The 18,264-nt window shown below is 46.4% G+C and overlaps 1 protein-coding gene across 1 annotated transcript in view; it reads right to left on the bottom strand.

Moving 5' to 3' along the window:
• The window catches only part of LOC134929649 (meprin A subunit beta-like), a 118,662-nt gene that overhangs the window by 58,091 nt on the left and 42,307 nt on the right, over positions 1-18,264 (bottom strand). Inside the window, exons 8-9 of the mRNA XM_063925229.1 lie at positions 15,660-15,878; positions 12,679-12,831 (exon numbers count right to left, since the gene is read on the bottom strand). Of these exons, the coding sequence (XP_063781299.1) occupies positions 12,679-12,831; positions 15,660-15,878 (372 nt within the window). The remainder of the gene's footprint in view (positions 1-12,678; positions 12,832-15,659; positions 15,879-18,264) is intronic.

Here is an 18,264-nt window from a genome sequence, read left to right as displayed (position 1 = left end):
CCATCCGCCCCATTGTTAATCCGGCCCTGACGCTATCACAAAATATTGTAAACAGAATCTTTTTTTTTTTTTTTTACTGCCGGCTTGGCTCACAACGTTTGGAGTGAGACCGCTTTTATGCACATGCACTAGGTTACTACAGTGTACTGGGTGGGGTGCAGTACACAGTACAAAGAATTACAACAATTTTTTTTCTGTCAGATAATAAGTCACACTGTGTGGACGCAGTGGGTGGGGCCTGTGGAGTCAGTGCAGCACCACTGTGATGGAATTAGACTAAGGGGACTGGACACAACTTGTGGATGAGTACAGCACAGCCATTGAGATGGACACAGTGACAGCACAGCCACTTAGATGGACTCAGTGACTGCAGCACAGCCCCTTAGATGGACACCGTGACAACAGCACAGCCCCTTAGATGGACACAGTGACAGCAGCTCAGTCCCTTAGATGGACACAGTGACAGCAACTCAGTCCCTTAGATAGACACAGTGACAGCAGCTCAGTCCCTTAGATAGACACTGACAGAAGGCAGAGCTGGCCCTAACCAATATGATGCCCTAGGCAAGATTTTGGCTGGTGCCCCCTGGCACCGCCGCTAACTTTGCCACTGACCATGCATCCCTTTCCCAGCACCAACACCCCTCACCTATAGCAGTCCTCATTTTGGTGCTCCTACCCCCTATATTTTAAATAGAAACAGTGCACACATGTGTTCTTGCTGGGAAGGGGCATGGCCAGTGCCACACAATAGTACCCCAATTCAAATTAAGCCACACAGTTGTGCAAATTTGTTCACATTTATCATGCAACGGTGTCCCTTATTCCTGTTACATCACACAGTAGTACCACTTTACCTTATATATTTTACTCCTCACAGTAGTGCCCCTTATTCACATTACATCCCACTGAATTGCTCCTTATTCACATCACACCACACTATATTGCTCTTTATTCACATAAGACTACACAGTAGTGCCTTTTCTATACATTAGAGTAGAGCAGTAAAGCACCTTATACACATAATGCCAAACATTAGTAATGCATTTATACACATAATACCACACAGTAATGCCCCGTACACATGACACACAGTCTTAATTTCCTTATAAACATAATGCGCCTTACACATTATGTCAACCTTTATTTATGCCCTTATGCACATAATGGGGTATATTTACTAACATTCGTAATTTTCGGGAAAAGGTCAAAGTTCAATCACGAATGACATCGAAAGTGTAAAACTGCAACTTTTTGAATTTATTACGCCTAATTTACTAAGCTGTCGTATTCGGATTTTTCATTTGTTCCGATGTCGATGTCATTCGTGTTTTTTTCCCGTTTTTTACGGCAGTGATTAGCAAAACACTGCCGACTTTATCACAATGAATCTCGGCCGGATCTGTGTGATCTGTGCTGGGGTTCATTTTTTTTTTTTAAAATAAACACTGTAAAACTTAAAAAAAAATTGCATGGGGTCCCCCCTCCTAAGCATAACCAGCCTTGGGCTCTTTGAGCCGATCCTGGTTGCAGAAATATGGGGGAAAAAATGACAGGGGTTCCCCCATATTTAAGCAACCAGCATCGGGCTCTGCGCCTGGTCCTGGTTCCAAAAATACGGGGGACAAAAAGAGTAGGGGTCCCCCGTATTTTTAAAACCAGCACCGGGCTCCACTAGCTGGACAGATAAGGCCACAGCCGGGGGTCACTTTTATATAGTGCCCTGCGGCCGTGGCATCAAAAATCCAACTAGTCACCCCTGGCCGGGGTACCCTGGGGGAGTGGGGACCCCTTCAATCAAGGGGTCCCCCCCCCCCAGCCACCCAAGGGCCAGGGGTGAAGCCCGAGGCTGTCCCCCCCATCCAATTGGCTGCGGATGGGGGGCTGATAGCCTTTTGTGAAAATGAAAAGATATTGTTTTTAGTAGCAGTACTACAAGGCCCAGCAAGCCTCCCCCGCATGCTGGTACTTGGAGAACCACAAGTACCAGCATGCGAGGGAAAAACGGGCCCGCTGGTACCTGTAGTACTACTACTAAAAAAATACCCAAAAAAAGACAAGACACACACACCTTGAAAGTAAAGATTTATTACATACATCCACACAAACATACATACATACTTACCTTATGTTCACACGAGGGTCGGTCCTCTTCTCCAGTAGAATCCATGGGGTACCTGTTGAATAAATTCTACTCACCAGATCCAGGGTCCCAGGCTCCTCGTAGCATCCATTTGTAATCCACGTACTTGAATAAAATAAAAAAACGGAAAGCCGAGCCACGCACTGAAAGGGGACCCATGTTTGCACATGGGCCCCCTTTCCCCGAATGCCAGAAACCCACTCTGACTGATGTCTAAGTGGGTTTCTTCAGCCAATCGGGGAGCGCCACGTTGTAGCACCCTCCTGATCGGCTGTGTGCTCCTGTACTGTCTGACAGGCGGCACACGGCAGTGTTACAATGTAGCGCCTATGCGCTCCATTGTAACCAATGGTGGGAACTTTCTGCTCAGCGGTGAGGTCACTTTCGGTCAACCGCAGGGCAGAAAGTTCCCACCATTGGTTACAATGGAGCGCATAGGCGCTACATTGTAACACTGCCGTGTGCCGCCTGTCAGACAGTACAGGAGCACACAGCCGATCAGGAGGGTGCTACAACGTGGCGCTCCCTGATTGGCTGAAGAAACCCACTTAGACAGAAGTCAGAGTGGGTTTCTGGCATTCGGGGAAAGGGGGCCCATGTGCAAACATGGGTCCCCTTTCAGTGCGTGGCTCGGCTTTCCGTTTTTTTATTTTATTCAAGTACGTGGATTACAAATGGATGCTACGAGGAGCCTGGGACCCTGGATCTGGTGAGTAGAATTTATTCAACAGGTACCCCATGGATTCTACTGGAGAAGAGGACCGACCCTCGTGTGAACATAAGGTAAGTATGTATGTATGTTTGTGTGGATGTATGTAATAAATGTTTACTTTCAAGGTGTGTGTGTCTTGTCTTTTTTTGGGTATTTTTTTAGTAGTAGTACTACAGGTACCAGCGGGCCCGTTTTTCCGTCGCATGCTGGTACTTGTGGTTCTCCAAGTACCAGCATGCGGGGGAGGCTTGCTGGGCCTTGTAGTACTGCTACTAAAAACAATATCTTTTCATCTTCACAAAAGGCTATCAGCCCCCCATCCGCAGCCAATTGGATGGGGGGGACAGCCTCGGGCTTCACCCCTGGCCCTTGGGTGGCTGGGGGGGGGACCCTTTGATTGAAGGGGTCCCCACTCCCCCAGGGTACCCCGGCCAGGGGTGACTAGTTGGATTTTTGATGCCACGGCCGCAGGGCACTATATAAAAGTGACCCCCGGCTGTGGCCTTATCTGTCCAGCTAGTGGAGCCCGGTGCTGGTTTTAAAAATACGGGGGACCCCTACTCTTTTTGTCCCCCGTATTTTTGGAACCAGGACCAGGCGCAGAGCCCGATGCTGGTTGCTTAAATATGGGGAACCCCTGTCAATTTCCCCCCCATATTTCTGCAACCAGGATCGGCTCAAAGAGCCCGAGGCTGGTTATGCTTAGGAGGGGGGACCCCACGCAATTTTTTTAAAGAAAATAACCACTTTCCCACCCCTTCCCACTGATATACATGCACAGATCTCATGGATCCCTGCATGCCTATACAATCACGGATTAAAAAAGCAGGTCTGTTTTTTTTTTAGCACTTTTTTACGAGTTGTAATTTTTCACGGCAGTGTTTTTTTTTTTTTTTGCTTTGCACTTCTTAGTAAATGACCGAGATTCATACTTAAACAGCCGCGTTTTGACCGATGGTGTATTCATTCGTATTTTTTTTGTGGGACTTCCAAAAAATTACGAATGCCCTCATCACTGCCGTGATTATTGCTTAGTAAATTACCGAGATGACACTTTGATGAAAAAACGGCATCTCGGTCAAAATCGGGACCTTAGTAAATACACCCCAATGTTTCTTACAGATATGCCGCACATTATTAATGCCCTTATACACATATTGACACACATAATGCCCCTTACACATATGCCGCACATTAATGCATTTATACACATGACACACGTAATGCCCCTTACACATACTACTGCACAACCATCTCACCCACACAAACCACTCACATGGCCGCTAACACTGTGACCTCTGCCTCTGCTTGGATACAGATGTGTCCTCATACAGTACATCTTGCCTTAATACGCCATGCAGCAGAAGATGTCTGAATCAGCTGCTAACATTGTGCAACTTTTTTTGATGAAAATGCATACTATGTGGCTAGGATGCACAAGCAGCTTCTGCTGAATAAAATGATATGCGGCATGTGTATATTCTGTGTGCGACTGTGGCTGTATCTGCATGTGAACTGCTACGTTACAGTGATTTCCGGTAATACACTGTAACGTAGCATTTCGTAGGCAGATACAGCCGAAGTTGCGCACAGAATATAGGCATGTCGCATATAATTTTAATCAGCAGAAGCTGCTTGTGCCCATAGGCATACCAAATGCCCTAGGCAATTGCCTAGTTTGCCTATGCTTAGGGCTGGCTCTGACAGAAGGACACCCCCTTAGATGGGCACAGTGACAGCAGCACAGTCTCTTAGATAGACACAGTGACAGAAGCACAGCCCCTTAGATGGACACCGTGACAGCAGCACTTCCCCTTAGATGGACACAGTGACAGCAGCACAGCCTCTTAGATGGACACAGTGACAGCAGCACAGCCCCTTAGATAGACACAGTGACAGCAGCACAGCCCTTTAGATGGGCACAGTGACAGCAGCACAGACCCTTAGATGGACACAGTGACAGCAGCTCAGCCCCTTAGATAGACACAGTGACAGCAGCTCAGCCCCTTATATGGACACAGTGACAGCAGCTCAGTCCCTTAGATTAGGCACAGTGACAGCAGCACAGCCCCTTAGATAAGCACAGTGACAGCAGCACAGCCCCTTATGGACACAGTGGCAAAACTTGTATTCCGCACAACCACTGAATAAACATTGCAGAGCGGTGTGAAGTATGGAGCTTTCTCCTTGTTAAAAAATTTTTTTATCACTTAATCTGCACCTTATTCTCTGCATTTTACTATAATTCAACTATTTCAGTTGAAGAGGTATGCCTATTTAATATACTATGTGGTCATAAGCTGAATACTATTTATCAATAGAACCCAGCGGCGGATTGGGATGCCGGACCAGATTCCATTTGGCTGGTGCGGGCGTCCCCTCAGTGGCCGCCGTCACCCCCCATGCTGTCCGGCTGCCGCGATCGGAGCTTAGCTCTGATCGAGGCATCGTTAGCCCAGCACAGCCTGCAAGCCACCATGGAGAGCTTACAGCACAGCTCCCTCTCCAGCAGCCGTGGAAGCAGCGGCGGATCCCTCCCCTTCTCTCCTCCCACCCCCTGCATGTTGGGAGCTGCAGACTGTGACATCCAGGAGGCGGCGTTATGGGGGAGCTGGCACGGAAAGCAACTTTTGCTGGGGAGTTTGACGGCCTGGGGCAGCGAGGAGCTCATAGAGGCTGGAGGAGGAGAAGGAGTGGCCGGTGCCAAGGTAAACTCAGCAGCTCCATAGGCTGGCACTGTGTGTAGGCTGCTAGTACTGTCCTGTGTGGTGTTATTGTGGGCTGTCACTGATCAGTTGGGAAGGGGGGCTGTCACTGACCTCTGTGTGTAGGTGACGTGTGTGTTTGTGTATGTAGGTGACTTCTGTGCGTGTAGGCTGGCACTGACTCCTATGTGTGTGTGTATAGGTGACCTCAGTGTGTATGTTTATGGGTAGGCTGGCACTGACCCCTGATTGTGGAAGTGACGTGTGTGTGTGTGTGTGTGTGTGTGTGTGTGTGTGTGTGTAGGCTGGCACTGACCTGAGTGTATGTGTATAGTGTGAGTTCCAAGCGGCTGTAGTGGCCGATCATTAGCCTCTCTCCCTCTTATTACCAACGGACGGTGCGCGCCCAGGGAGTATTGGAGGAGATTCACAAAACGCTGGATCCTTGTAGCAGCTTCCATTCAATCAGCCGCACACCTGTCTTTCCCCACACACTGCAGCGGGCGGTGCACGCCCAGGGGAAATAAGCTTACAACAGTGGGATTCCGGCCTGCACGGACAAACCCTCCAACTCTACAACCTATTGGGCATTTTGGACTTACCCGAGGACGCTCGGGTCCTTTAGCCCTATTGGAGAGCTAATTCAACACTCTATTTCCATTTATGTACCGGCTTCTGGAACTCTGAGGCGATTCACAATACAGCCCAATAATTTTGAGCCTATAATTGCCCTCAGTATTCTTTTTCATATTCAGCAACTGTGTTTCATTTAACAGCTAAACAGCTTTATATAGCAGTCTTGGCAACAGTGTTGCAATAGTCGCTACATTTGGACTGCCGTCAGCCATTCAGTCTGCATCATTGCTCTCATTGGGGGTAATTCCAAGTTGATCGCAGCAGGAAATTTTTTAGCAGTTGGGCAAAACCAGTGGCGGATCTTGCCACGGGCAAGCAGGACTTTTGCCCGGGGCGCCGCCTTCCGGAGGGCGCCGGCGCCATCCGGAGGGCGCCGCACCATGGCAAGATCCTCCACTGTCAGTGTGCACCCCAGCAGTGTCCCCCCGCTGTGCCCCCCCTCCCGCTGTGAGAAGGGAACCAGACGCTATGCGTCTGGTTTCCCTTCGTGGCGCTGGTCCTCCCCCGCTCTGAAGGGAATCAGACGCTAAGCGTCTAGTTTCCCTTCATGGAGAGGACCTTTGGTGTGCGGTGCGCGATGACGTCATCGCGCACCGCACAGCATTGTGGCATAGATGCTAGGGGTCATAATTGACCTCTAGCGCTTATGCTGTGCTATGGGAGAGACGTCATGACTGACGTCTCTCCCATAGATCCGAGGAGAAGAGCGGCGCCGGTCTGCAGGGTCTGGAAACAGGAGCGGGGTACAGTAAGTATACTTTTTTTTTTTTCTTTTTTTTTTCAGCGGCGCTACAAATGGGGGGCGTGACTGACCACGCCCCCATGTTAAGCCACGCCCCTAACTTTTGCCCGGGGCGCCGCAAGGGCAAGAACCGGCCCTGGGCAAAACCATGTGCACTGCAGGGGAGGCAGATATAACATGTGCAGACAGAGTTAGATTTGGGTGTGGTGAGTTCAATCTGCAATCTAAATTGCAGTGTAAAAATAAAGCAGCCAGTATTTACCCTGCACAGAAATAAAATAACCCACCCAAATCTAACTCTCTCTGCACATGTTATATCTGTCCCCCCCTGCAGTACACATGGTTTTGCCCAACTGCTAAAAAAATATCCTGCTGCGATCAACTTGGAATTACCCCCATTGTCTGTTGAAACAATACATGCAATTTATGTGAGCCTTAAATTTTAATACACGTGGCAACTCAGTGAGGATAGGGATCACGCATTATATTTTACATATGAGCTTGTTCTAAACAAAGTGTGTTTTATATTGATTTATTTTGATAATAAATATTTATTTTATATCTTTATCTGACTCTTTGGTTGTGAAAGAACTAGGACTTCACAGTGTCAAAATGAAATGAGCGCCTCTATTTAATCTTCTTTTTTCTATGTGTATAGGTGACCTGTGTGTGTGTGACGTGTAGGCTGTCACTGATCCCTGTGTTTGTGTGTAGATGACCTGTGTGTGTAGGGTGGCACTGACCCCTTTGTGCTCAAAACAGTGGGAGTCATAAAAAAACAAGAGGGCTCACATTATGTATAAGTGTATAACGTGCTCTACCTGGTGCAATGTGTATAAGGTGCTCTACCTGGCGCACAATGTATAACGTGCTCTACCTGGTGCAATATGTATAATGTGCTTTAACCAGAGCCGGATTAGGGGGGGGGCAGGGGGTACATTACCCTGGGCCTCCATCTCCCAGGGACCCTGCCGTCCACCACAGGTTGTGTGGACAGTACTTTCTCCGGCCATAGCTGCGGGGCGCGAAGGTGCAGGCAGCGTGTGGGGATCCAGCAGGACTGTCAGCTGTGTGCCGGCTCCTGAGTAGCACAAGACCTATGCGGGGAGAAGGGGGCTCGCGGACAGTCAAAAGTGCCTCCGGACATTAGTGGAAACCGAGGCTGCCAGAGTAAGAGGGAGCTGCATTGCCGGAGGGCAGTGGCGGTTCCTGTGAGAGTGGATGACGGAGCTACCGGAGGTTGTCCACAGAGGCAGCTCTTCTGATACAGTGCTTCGTAATGAGGGAGATCTCAGTCCCTGAAAGCAGCCATCGCGCCGCTGACACTTATTTTTGCTGTGTGGCGTCAGGGTCCTGATTAGGAGGTGGACTGGCTGGTGATCTTCACAGCAGGTGGTGCTCAGCCCCATGGAGGAGCCAGTACAAATACTGTCAGCAAGAGGCAGAAAAGTAAGCCAACCGCCTGCCTGCTTGCCTGCCTGCTGTGTCTGAGAGACTGCAGAGTCGGACTTGACTGAAAACAGGTCTGTTGAGTATTGCCTCTTTTTACACATGTCTCTGGAGAACCCATCAATACTTATACAAGCCCCAGTCATCATATTAATATATGGAGATAAAATTAACTCTGACTCCCGTCCCATAGCTTAACCCTCCCCTAGTGCCTAATCCTCCCCTCCTACAGTCTGACCCTAACCCTCCCATCCCACAGCCTGACCTAACCCACCCATCCCACAGCCTGACCCTAACCCTCCTCCTAGTGCCTAACTCTCCGCCCGCAACCTGACCCTAACTCTCCCCCTAAGTTGCTAACCCTCCCCCCACAGTGTGACCCTAACCCTCCCCCTAGTGCCTAACCCTCCCCACGCAGCCTGACCCTCCCCCTAGTGCCTAACCCTCCCGTCCCACAGCCTGGCCCTAACCCTCCCCCTAGTGCCTAACCCTCCTCCCGCAGCCTGACCCTAAACCTCCCCCTAGTGCCTAACCGTCTCCACGCAGCCTGACCCTAACACTCCCCCCAGTGCCTAACCCTCCCGTCCCGCAGCCTGACCATAACCCTCCCCAAAATGCCTAACGCCAACCCTTCTGTCCTACAGCCTAACCCTCACCTCCCACAGACTAATCCTAACCCTACCCCTACTGCCTAAATTTGGGTACACACTGGCGTATATGTCTGCAGATCAATTGATGTGCAGCTATATCTACAGACGGACCATTCACTGTGTTGTGCATACACACTGCCCGATCCGTCTTGACTGACATCACAAACTGGGCGGGCATTTACATGCGCCACCCAGTTGTGCTGTCAGTCACTGCCGGCTTGTGCAGGAAGCGTACGGGTTACATACAGAATGATGCACCAGTATATCTGCAGGACCGACGCAATATGTCTGTGAACGACAGTGTTCACAGACATAATGTTGGTACACACTGTCTGATGGACCAGCGATATATCGGCCGTTACTCTAACCCTCCTGTCCTGCAGATTAACACTAGCCCTCCCCTCCCATATCTTAACCCTAACTCTCCTCCTAGTGCCTAACCCCCCCTACCCCCTTACTTACGTCAGAATGCTGACTGTCGGGATTCCAGCGTTTAAATTCTGAGCAGTTTCGGGATACTGGCACCGGTCTTCTGACTGACAACATCTTGATCATCGAGATGGGGGGCGTTAAACCATATTCATGGTCATATAGTGTATTAATGTCTTTAAAATAGGTTATATACACTTCCAGTGTGTTTGGTAGCACTGGAGGTGTTTCTAAGCAATCACACAAAGACATTGGGGTATATTTACTAACATTCGTAATTTTCGGAAAAAGGTCAAAGTTCAATCACGAATGACATCGACAGTGTAAAATTGCAACTTTTTGAATTGATTACGACTAATTTACTAAGCTGCCGTATTTTGCCTTTTCGGGTTTTCCGATGTCGATGTCATTCGTGTTTTTTTTCTGTTTTTTACGGCAGTGATTAGCAAAACACTGCCGACTTTTTCAAAATGAATCTCGGCCGGATCTGTGTGATCCATGCTGGGGTTCATTTTTTTTTTTTAAATAAACACTGTAAAACTTAAAAAAAAATTGCGTGGGGTCCCCCCTCCTAAGCATAACCAGCCTCGGGCTCTTTGAGCCGATCCTGGTTGCAGAAATATGGGGAAAAAAATGACATGGGTTCCCCCATATTTAAGCAACCAGCATCGGGCTCTGCGCCTGGTCCTGGTTCCAAAAATATGGGGGACAAAAAGCGTAGGGGTCCCCGTATTTTTAAAACCAGCACCGGGCTCCACTAGCTGGACAGATAATGCCACAGCCGGGGGTCACTTTTATGTAGTGCCCTGCGGCCGTGGCATCAAAAATCCAACTAGTCACCCCTGGCCGGGGTACCCTGGGGGAGTGGGGACCCATTCAATCAAGGGGTCCCCCCCCCCAGCCACCCAAGGGCCAGGGGTGAAGCCCGAGGCTGTCCCCCCCATCCAATTGGCTGCGGATGGGGGGCTGATAGCCTTTTGTGAAAATGAAAAGATATTGTTTTTAGTAGCAGTACTACAAGGCCCAGCAAGCCTCCCCCGCATGCTGGTACTTGGAGAACCACAAGTACCAGCATGCGGCAGAAAAACGGGCCCGCTGGTACCTGTAGTACTACTACTAAAAAAAATACCCAAAAAAAGACAATACACACACACACACCTTGAAAGTAAAGTTTTATTACATGCATCCACACAAACATACATACATACTTACCTTATGTTCACACGAGGGTCGGTCCTCTTCTCCAGTAGAATCCATGGGGTACCTGTTGAATAAATTCTACTCACCAGATCCAGGGTACCAGGCTCCTCGGATAATCCTTTTGTAATCCACGTACTTGATTAAAATAAAAAAACGGAGACCCGAGCCACGCACTGAAAGGGGACCCATGTTTTCACATGGGTCCCCTTTCCCCGAATGCCAGAAACCCACTCTGACTGATGTCTAAGTGGGTTTCTTCAGCCAATCAGGGAGCGCCACGTTGTAGCACCCTCCTGATCGGCTGTGTGCTCCTGTACTGTCTGACAGGCGGCACACGGCAGTGTTACAATGTAGCGCCTATGCGCTCCATTGTAACCAATGGTGGGAACTTTCTGCTCAGCGGTGAGGTCACTTTCGGTCAACCGCAGGGCAGAAAGTTCCCACCATTGGTTACAATGGAGCGCATAGGCGCTACATTGTAACACTGCCGCGTGCTGCCTGTCAGTCAGTACAGGAGCACACAGCCGATCAGGAGGGTGCTACAACGTGGCGCTCCCTGATTGGCTGAAGAAACCCACTTAGACAGAAGTCAGAGTGGGTTTCTGGCAGTCGGGGAAAGGGGACCCATGTGCAAACATGGGTCCCCTTTCAGTGCGTGGCTCGGGTGTCCGTTTTTTTATTTTATTCAAGTACGTGGATTACAAATGGATGCTACGAGGAGCCTGGGACCCTGGAGCTGGTGAGTATAATTTATTCAACAGGTACCCCTTGGATTCTACAGGAGAAGAGGACCGACCTGCGTGTGAACATAAGGTAAGTATGTATGTATGTATGTATGTTTGTGTGGATGGATGTAATAAAACTTTACTTTCAAGGTGTGTGTGTCTTGTCTTTTTTTGGGTATTTTTTTAGTAGTAGTACTACAGGTACCAGCGGGCCCGTTTTTCCGCCGCATGCTGGTACTTGTGGTTCTCCAAGTACCAGCATGCGGGGGAGGCTTGCTGGGCCTTGTAGTACTGCTACTAAAAACAATATATTTTCATTTTCACAAAAGGCTATCAGCCCCCCATCCGCAGCCAATTGGATGGGGGGGACAGCCTCGGGCTTCACCCCTGGCCCTTGGGTGGCTGGGGGGGGGGGACCCCTTGATTGAATGGGTCCCCACTCCCCCAGGGTACCCCGGCCAGGGGTGACTAGTTGGATTTTTGATGCCACGGCCGCAGGGCACTACATAAAAGTGACCCCCGGCTGTGGCATTATCTGTCCAGCTAGTGGAGCCCGGTGCTGGTTTTAAAAATACGGGGACCCCTACGCTTTTTGTCCCCCGTATTTTTGGAACCAGGACCAGGCGCAGAGCCCGATGCTGGTTGCTTAAATATGGGGGAACCCCTGTCCATTTTTTTCCCATATTTCTGCAACCAGGATCGGCTCAAAGAGCCCGAGGCTGGTTATGCTTAGGAGGGGGGACCCCACGCAATTTTTTTTCACAAAATTAACACTTTCCCACCCCTTCCCACTGATATACATGCACGGATCTCATGGATCCTTGCATGCCTATCCAAACACGGATCAAAAAAGCAGGTCTGTTTTTTTTTAGCACTTTTTAACGATTTGTATTTTTTCACGGCAGTGTTTTTTTTTTTTTTGCTTTGCACTTCTTAGTAAATTACCGAGATTCATACTTAAACAGCCGCGTTTTGACCGATGGTGTATTCATTCGTATTTTTTTTGTTGGACTACAAAAAAAATACGAATGCCCTCATCACTGCCGAGATTTGAGTTTAGTAAATTCCCGAGATGACACTTTGAAGAAAAAACGGCATCTCGGTCAAAATCGGGACCTTAGTAAATATACCCCCTTGTTTCACTATCTTGCACTTTAAATATATCATGGTGCTTGGGTAAAACCTGTGTAAAATTTAACAGGAATTTGCAATGCATAACTTCAAGCAAACCGTGTCAGGTCAAAGATTCTAGCAATACACTACGTTAGAAGATAAGAAGTTGCTTACCTTTACAATTCCCCAGGTTAGTGTGATCAGTACTGGGTCCTGTAGGGGCCTGGAGAACATGCTTCCAATCAGCATTATCTTCTGTACCTTGTATCATTCCACAGATGTTGTTGTACTCAAAATCACACGTGTCCAAGAAACTGATAAACTTAGCTAAACAGGGAACACGGAATCAGTGCTTTGTCATGGTGACCATAACAATATAATTTAATATTTAAAGAAAACATTGGTGGCCCAATAGTCTGTAGTTCATGTCACAATAACTACAAATACATATTTAAATATTTTCAGGACCTTTCGTGTTACTGAAACAAACCTCCTCTCACCCATGTTTACACAGATGAGAGTAGTGTACACTGTAAATTATTTGCAAATGTTGATACTGCGGACACTTTTATTATTGTTAGATTATTATTATTTTTTATTATCATAGATATGTAAGGCTCCGCAGTGCCAGACAGTGGGGAATACAGGGCATTATTTATTAGCAATTACTTCCATAGCTCCAGAATGTTCCGGTGCACTTTGCAATTGGGAACAAAGTAATACAACAAGACTGAACAAGAATAGACAAGACAGAAGCGTACAATTTATAGGAAAATAGGAAATAGCCAGATTGCAGAGGTCCTCGGTGGGCTATATTGTCCAGTCACACAGCAATATTGTCTTGGGATCAGCGGGATGTGTAAACGTAAAGAGATCATCATTGGTGGGATGTAATGGAGTCAGAGATTGCCGGAGGTACAGGTTGCTGGCCGATCTCAGCCATTTTTTTAAAGGGACAATCACTTACAATGCAAAACCGTGCCTTATAAGTGATTGTCCCTTTAAAAAAATATCCGGGATCATCCAACATCCCGCACCTCCAGTGATCTCAGACTCTATTACATTACATCCTATCGCATATGTGAAGTTATGCGGTGTATAAGGGAGATAATTATTAGACTAGCTTACAGTGGTTATGTGGGTGGTTCTGGATTGATAAGTTTGCCTGATGAGCTGAGTTTCATGGAGTGCTTGAAGGTTTAGCGATTAGAAGGAAGTCTTGTACGAGGGAGCTAGTACTGAGTGTGGAGGAGAGACGCAGATCTTGCACAGAGTGGAGGGGTAGAGATGGGAGATATTTTGAGATAAGCGATGAGATGTCTGTTGGTGTAGTTTGGTTGATAGCTTTATGTGTACTGTAAGTAGAATAATTTATATTTCATTTTGAAAAATAGAAATAGGCAACCAATGTAAATACATGAGGGGTATGGTTTATTGTCATATTGTCAACTGAAATAGAGATGTGAGGTCGGTAACTCCTATTGGCCAGGACATACATAAAACAGTGACATAAAAGGGAAAAACAATAAATGCAGTAATGATAGCAATGGGTATTGAAGGCTCTGCTCATGTAACATGGGAAGAAGACTCAGAGTGAAGATGGGATAGTTGTAAGCGTGCATTAATGTGAGCATAATAGATGGAAGAAGGATTAGTGCCAATAAAGAGATATTTTTACAGGGTGTCTAAAGATTTTAAGAACGTGGAAGAGTCCGATCAAATGTGCCAGGGAACTCCATAAGTAGGTCATGGAACAAAAGAGGTCTTGTTGGCTGCAGTGAGAGGTACCAGAAACAAGTTACAGGTCAGCACTAGATCTGAGAGGGCAAGAGAGAAAGCATTTTGAGATGAGATTTCAGATATATAAAGGGTTAACATTGTTGAGGACTTTGTCGGTAAGGGCGAGTAATTTGTATTGCATTCTTGAGATGGAGAGCTAGAATTTGCACAGGAGATGTGGAGAGATGAAACAGGAAGATCTGTCTTGTTGCAGTATTTAAGATGTATTAAAGCAAGGCTAGATATGCGAGGGGATGCCAGGTAGGAGGCTGCAGTAGTCAAGGCAAGAGATAATGAAAGAGTTAATAAAATGAAGGCCGGAGATGGTGAGAGAGTGAATAAAGTCAAGGCAGGAGATGGTGAGAGTGAATAAAGTCGAAGCGGGAGAAGATGAGAGAATGAATAAAGTCAAAGCGGGAAATGATGAGAGAATGAATAAAGGCAGGAGATGGTGAGAGAATTAATAAAGTCAAAGCGGGAGATGATGAGAGAATGAATAAAGTCAAAGCGGGAGATGATGAGAGAATGAATAAAGGCAGGAGATGGTGAGAGAATGAATAAAGTCAAAGTGGGAGATGAGAGAATGAATAAAGTCAAAGCGGGAGATGATGAGAGAATGAATAAAGGCAGGAGATGGTGAAAGAATGAATAAAGTCAAAGCGGGAGATGATGAGAGAATGAATAAAGTCAAAGTGGGAGATGATGAGAGAATGAATAAAGGCAGGAGATGGTGAGTGAGTGAGTGAGTGAGTGAGTGAGTGAGTGAATAAGAGATTTCCAGTAGTAGCATCGTGGGGAAAAATGGTATATTCTAGAAATATTTATATTGTTAAATCTACAGTAACAAGAAGGTCGAAACAGTTAATAAGTTAGTATTTATTTTGTCTCAATTCAATCAACTAGAATTTGAAGTCTCAGTGTGTGTTATCTGAACTGTCGAGTACTTAGTACTTTGAGAGACATTACCCTTTACCATGCAGATCTTACAGATTTGCATAAATGGTATAAGTCAGTATATTTCCTTTAAATCTATTTATTTAGGTACATCAGGTATATCTGAATTCTGATTAAATAAGATTATTGTTATTAAATATTTCCATTGGCAAATATTCTTATATTAAGTTCACAGACTCTGATGAAGAACTGCCCTTAATGTCATATAAAACCATATTTGGGTGATGGCACAAACCATAAGGACTGGGACCTAATACAGTATATAAAGAATAAAAATTGTTGAGATTGCTACCTATTGGTTTTTATCACTACCCATTGACTCTGCAGCAAATAATATTAAACTTTATTCATTAGGTATCCTATAGCCCCTCAGTTGTACCAGTGTTGTAAATACATATACAAAAAGCCTTAAAGAGACTTACTGCAGTTGTACAACCGATTGAGCTTTTCAAGATCATAGTCGCTGAAATCCATCCTTTGTCCAATCACATCACTGAAAGCTGGTATCCGAGTAACAATAGTTGGTTCATTGCTAATCTGGAAGGCTGTCTTACTATAGTGCATAACAGATGTGTAGTCATATGGGACATTTAGGGAATTGGACCGTGAATCATTGTATGTATTGAAATTGTTCTGCGTCCCTGTATAAAGCAAGATGTTGTTATTTTTCATACAGAAACTCATAATTATCAGTCAATGTCAAATGTCATTAAACAAGGAACCATAAAGCTAAAATAACTTAATTTGAGGTCTGACAATTAAGTTTGCAAACTCATTGCGGCAAAAGTGCTACATACCACATTGCCGAATATCACTGTGGGGATCCCCTTCAAAGTACTTCCCTTGGGAAGCTATGCACAGACGCCAGTAGTCCACCCTTCTAAACTATTTTTTACCTGGTTTTACGGATTAGCCTTCAGAACTCCTTGTTGGCAAAAAGTTTGGGTCGTTTCCATCTAACTTTTTCATGCAGCCTTTTCAGTACTTCAAAACAGTAAACTTGGTTGACTGTTTGTCCAGCTGGTACAAACACATAATAAACAATCCCTCTAATATAAAAATAAAATAAAATGATCAATATAATTTTGACTCTTGATTTGGACTGAAGGAACTTTTTTAGTCGTGGAGAATTGGCAGTCTTCCATTGTGCACTTTGCCCCTTCATTTTAGGGTTGAATCGGTAGACCCATGTTTCATCACCTGTGATGGCACGACCCATAATGTCATCTTGTCTCTCCAAAAGATCTTGGCAAATTTCGACTCTTCTTTGCTTTTGTTCTTTGTTGAGATCCTCAGTTAAGATTTTCCAAACTGTTTCTCTGTCAATGTTCACATGCTCTGCTACAGAATGCTCCTGAGAGTCAACCGACGATATTCACACACAATTTGATGAACTTTTGCAATGTTTTCTTCAGTTCTGCTCATTGCTGGCTGTCCTGATCTCTCTTTGTCAGTGACACTTTCTCTTCCTTCATAAAAACATTTCACCCACTTGTAAGCTTCTGTTTTCTTGGGAAGTGGTTACCATCCAGGCGGTCAGCATACCGATGCCGGGATCCCAGCCGCCAGAATTCTGGCAGGGGGCCCAGGACTATTTTCACTCGTGGGTGTCCATGACACCCATAGAGTGGGAATAGAACCTGTGGCAAGCGAAGCGAGCCACCGAGCCCGCAGCGTGGCGAGCGCAGCAAGCCCACAAGGGGCTTTGTTATGCTCGCCCCCCTTCCGGCATTCTGGCAGCTGGGATCCCGGCATCGGTATGCTGGCCGCCAGTCACCCAGCCTCAACCCCTTCTCTTCATGGCATTATCCCAGGAAACTTGCACTAACCGCTCTCTGATTTTGCTTCCAATCTTGCCAAGTTTAACAAGAAATGTAATGTTAATTTGTTGCTCTAATTCAAGTTCCGCCATTCTCGCAACAGCACACCAAAACACTCACAGATAATAATCGATGACAGTCAGGAAGAGGGCTATTTCACACACTCAGGTTTTGTCCGTATGGCAAAAAGATGTACAAAAGTCGTCCGTTTTTTCACTGGCTGGCAGAGCCTGTTACACACAACGGCTTTCAGCCGTGCTGACTGCTGTGCGCATATGCAGCAGCAGAAGAAAAAAGCCGTTGTGTGTGAAAGCTCCCATTCACACACATACTACACTGCCTTCAGGAACGGCATGGCCACGGCCCGGCAGCTGGACATTTCAGTGGGTAGATCCGGCTGCAAACCGGCAGCCATGCCATGACCATGCTGTCTGAAAGCCCCCAATAGCAACAATACTTAATTAAAAAACACACACTGGAAAAAAACAGATGGCTTTTTGCGTCTGGTCAAAACCGTAATGTGTGAAATAGCCCAGACACTGGCGTAGATAAACACCAACACAGCTGTGGAACACTGAAATGCCAACATCACCAAACCATACTGAGGTTTCTGACCAGTGCTGCCATGGCAAGCACACGGTGACGAGTTTGCAAACTTAATTGTCAGACATATCTTTAACTAAAAGAACTGTACATCCCAACGATCGTACTATGTCATTAATTAAATTGCAAATGAAATGATTGCTTGGATTCCTCATACAGGACACTACTATTTAGTTGTAAGTACAGATGGAGCCCTGCTCATCTGTCCCTTTAATAGGATTAACTGAGCCAGTGCTGTCGGACTTAATCCCCTGCTGTAATGACTTAATCCCCTGATGTATTGTTCTCTCTGTATTGTATTGCAGATGAGAACAATAGATGAAAGGCTTATGCTCCTTAACCTTGGAGCACCTAGGCGCACCAGAGAACGCTGGATGAGCGAGGCTCCATCTGTATAAGGGGAAGATATATCAAAGCTCGGAGAGAAATAAAGTACAGAGAGATAAAGTACAAACCAACCAGCTCCTGTCATTTTACAGGCTGCATTTGAGAAATTCTAGGAGCTGATTGGTTGGTACTTTATCTCTATCCAAGCTTTGATAAATCTTCCCTGTGTCAATTATTTTTAGCCATCTGCCATCTTTATAGTGAATTGAATTTGTCA

This window comes from Pseudophryne corroboree, chromosome 5 (assembly GCF_028390025.1).
Source record: "Pseudophryne corroboree isolate aPseCor3 chromosome 5, aPseCor3.hap2, whole genome shotgun sequence".
Classification (NCBI taxonomy): Eukaryota; Metazoa; Chordata; class Amphibia; order Anura; family Myobatrachidae; genus Pseudophryne; species Pseudophryne corroboree.
The sequence above is the reverse complement of the archived record's forward strand: the minus strand, read 5'-3'. Positions and strand labels throughout refer to the sequence as shown.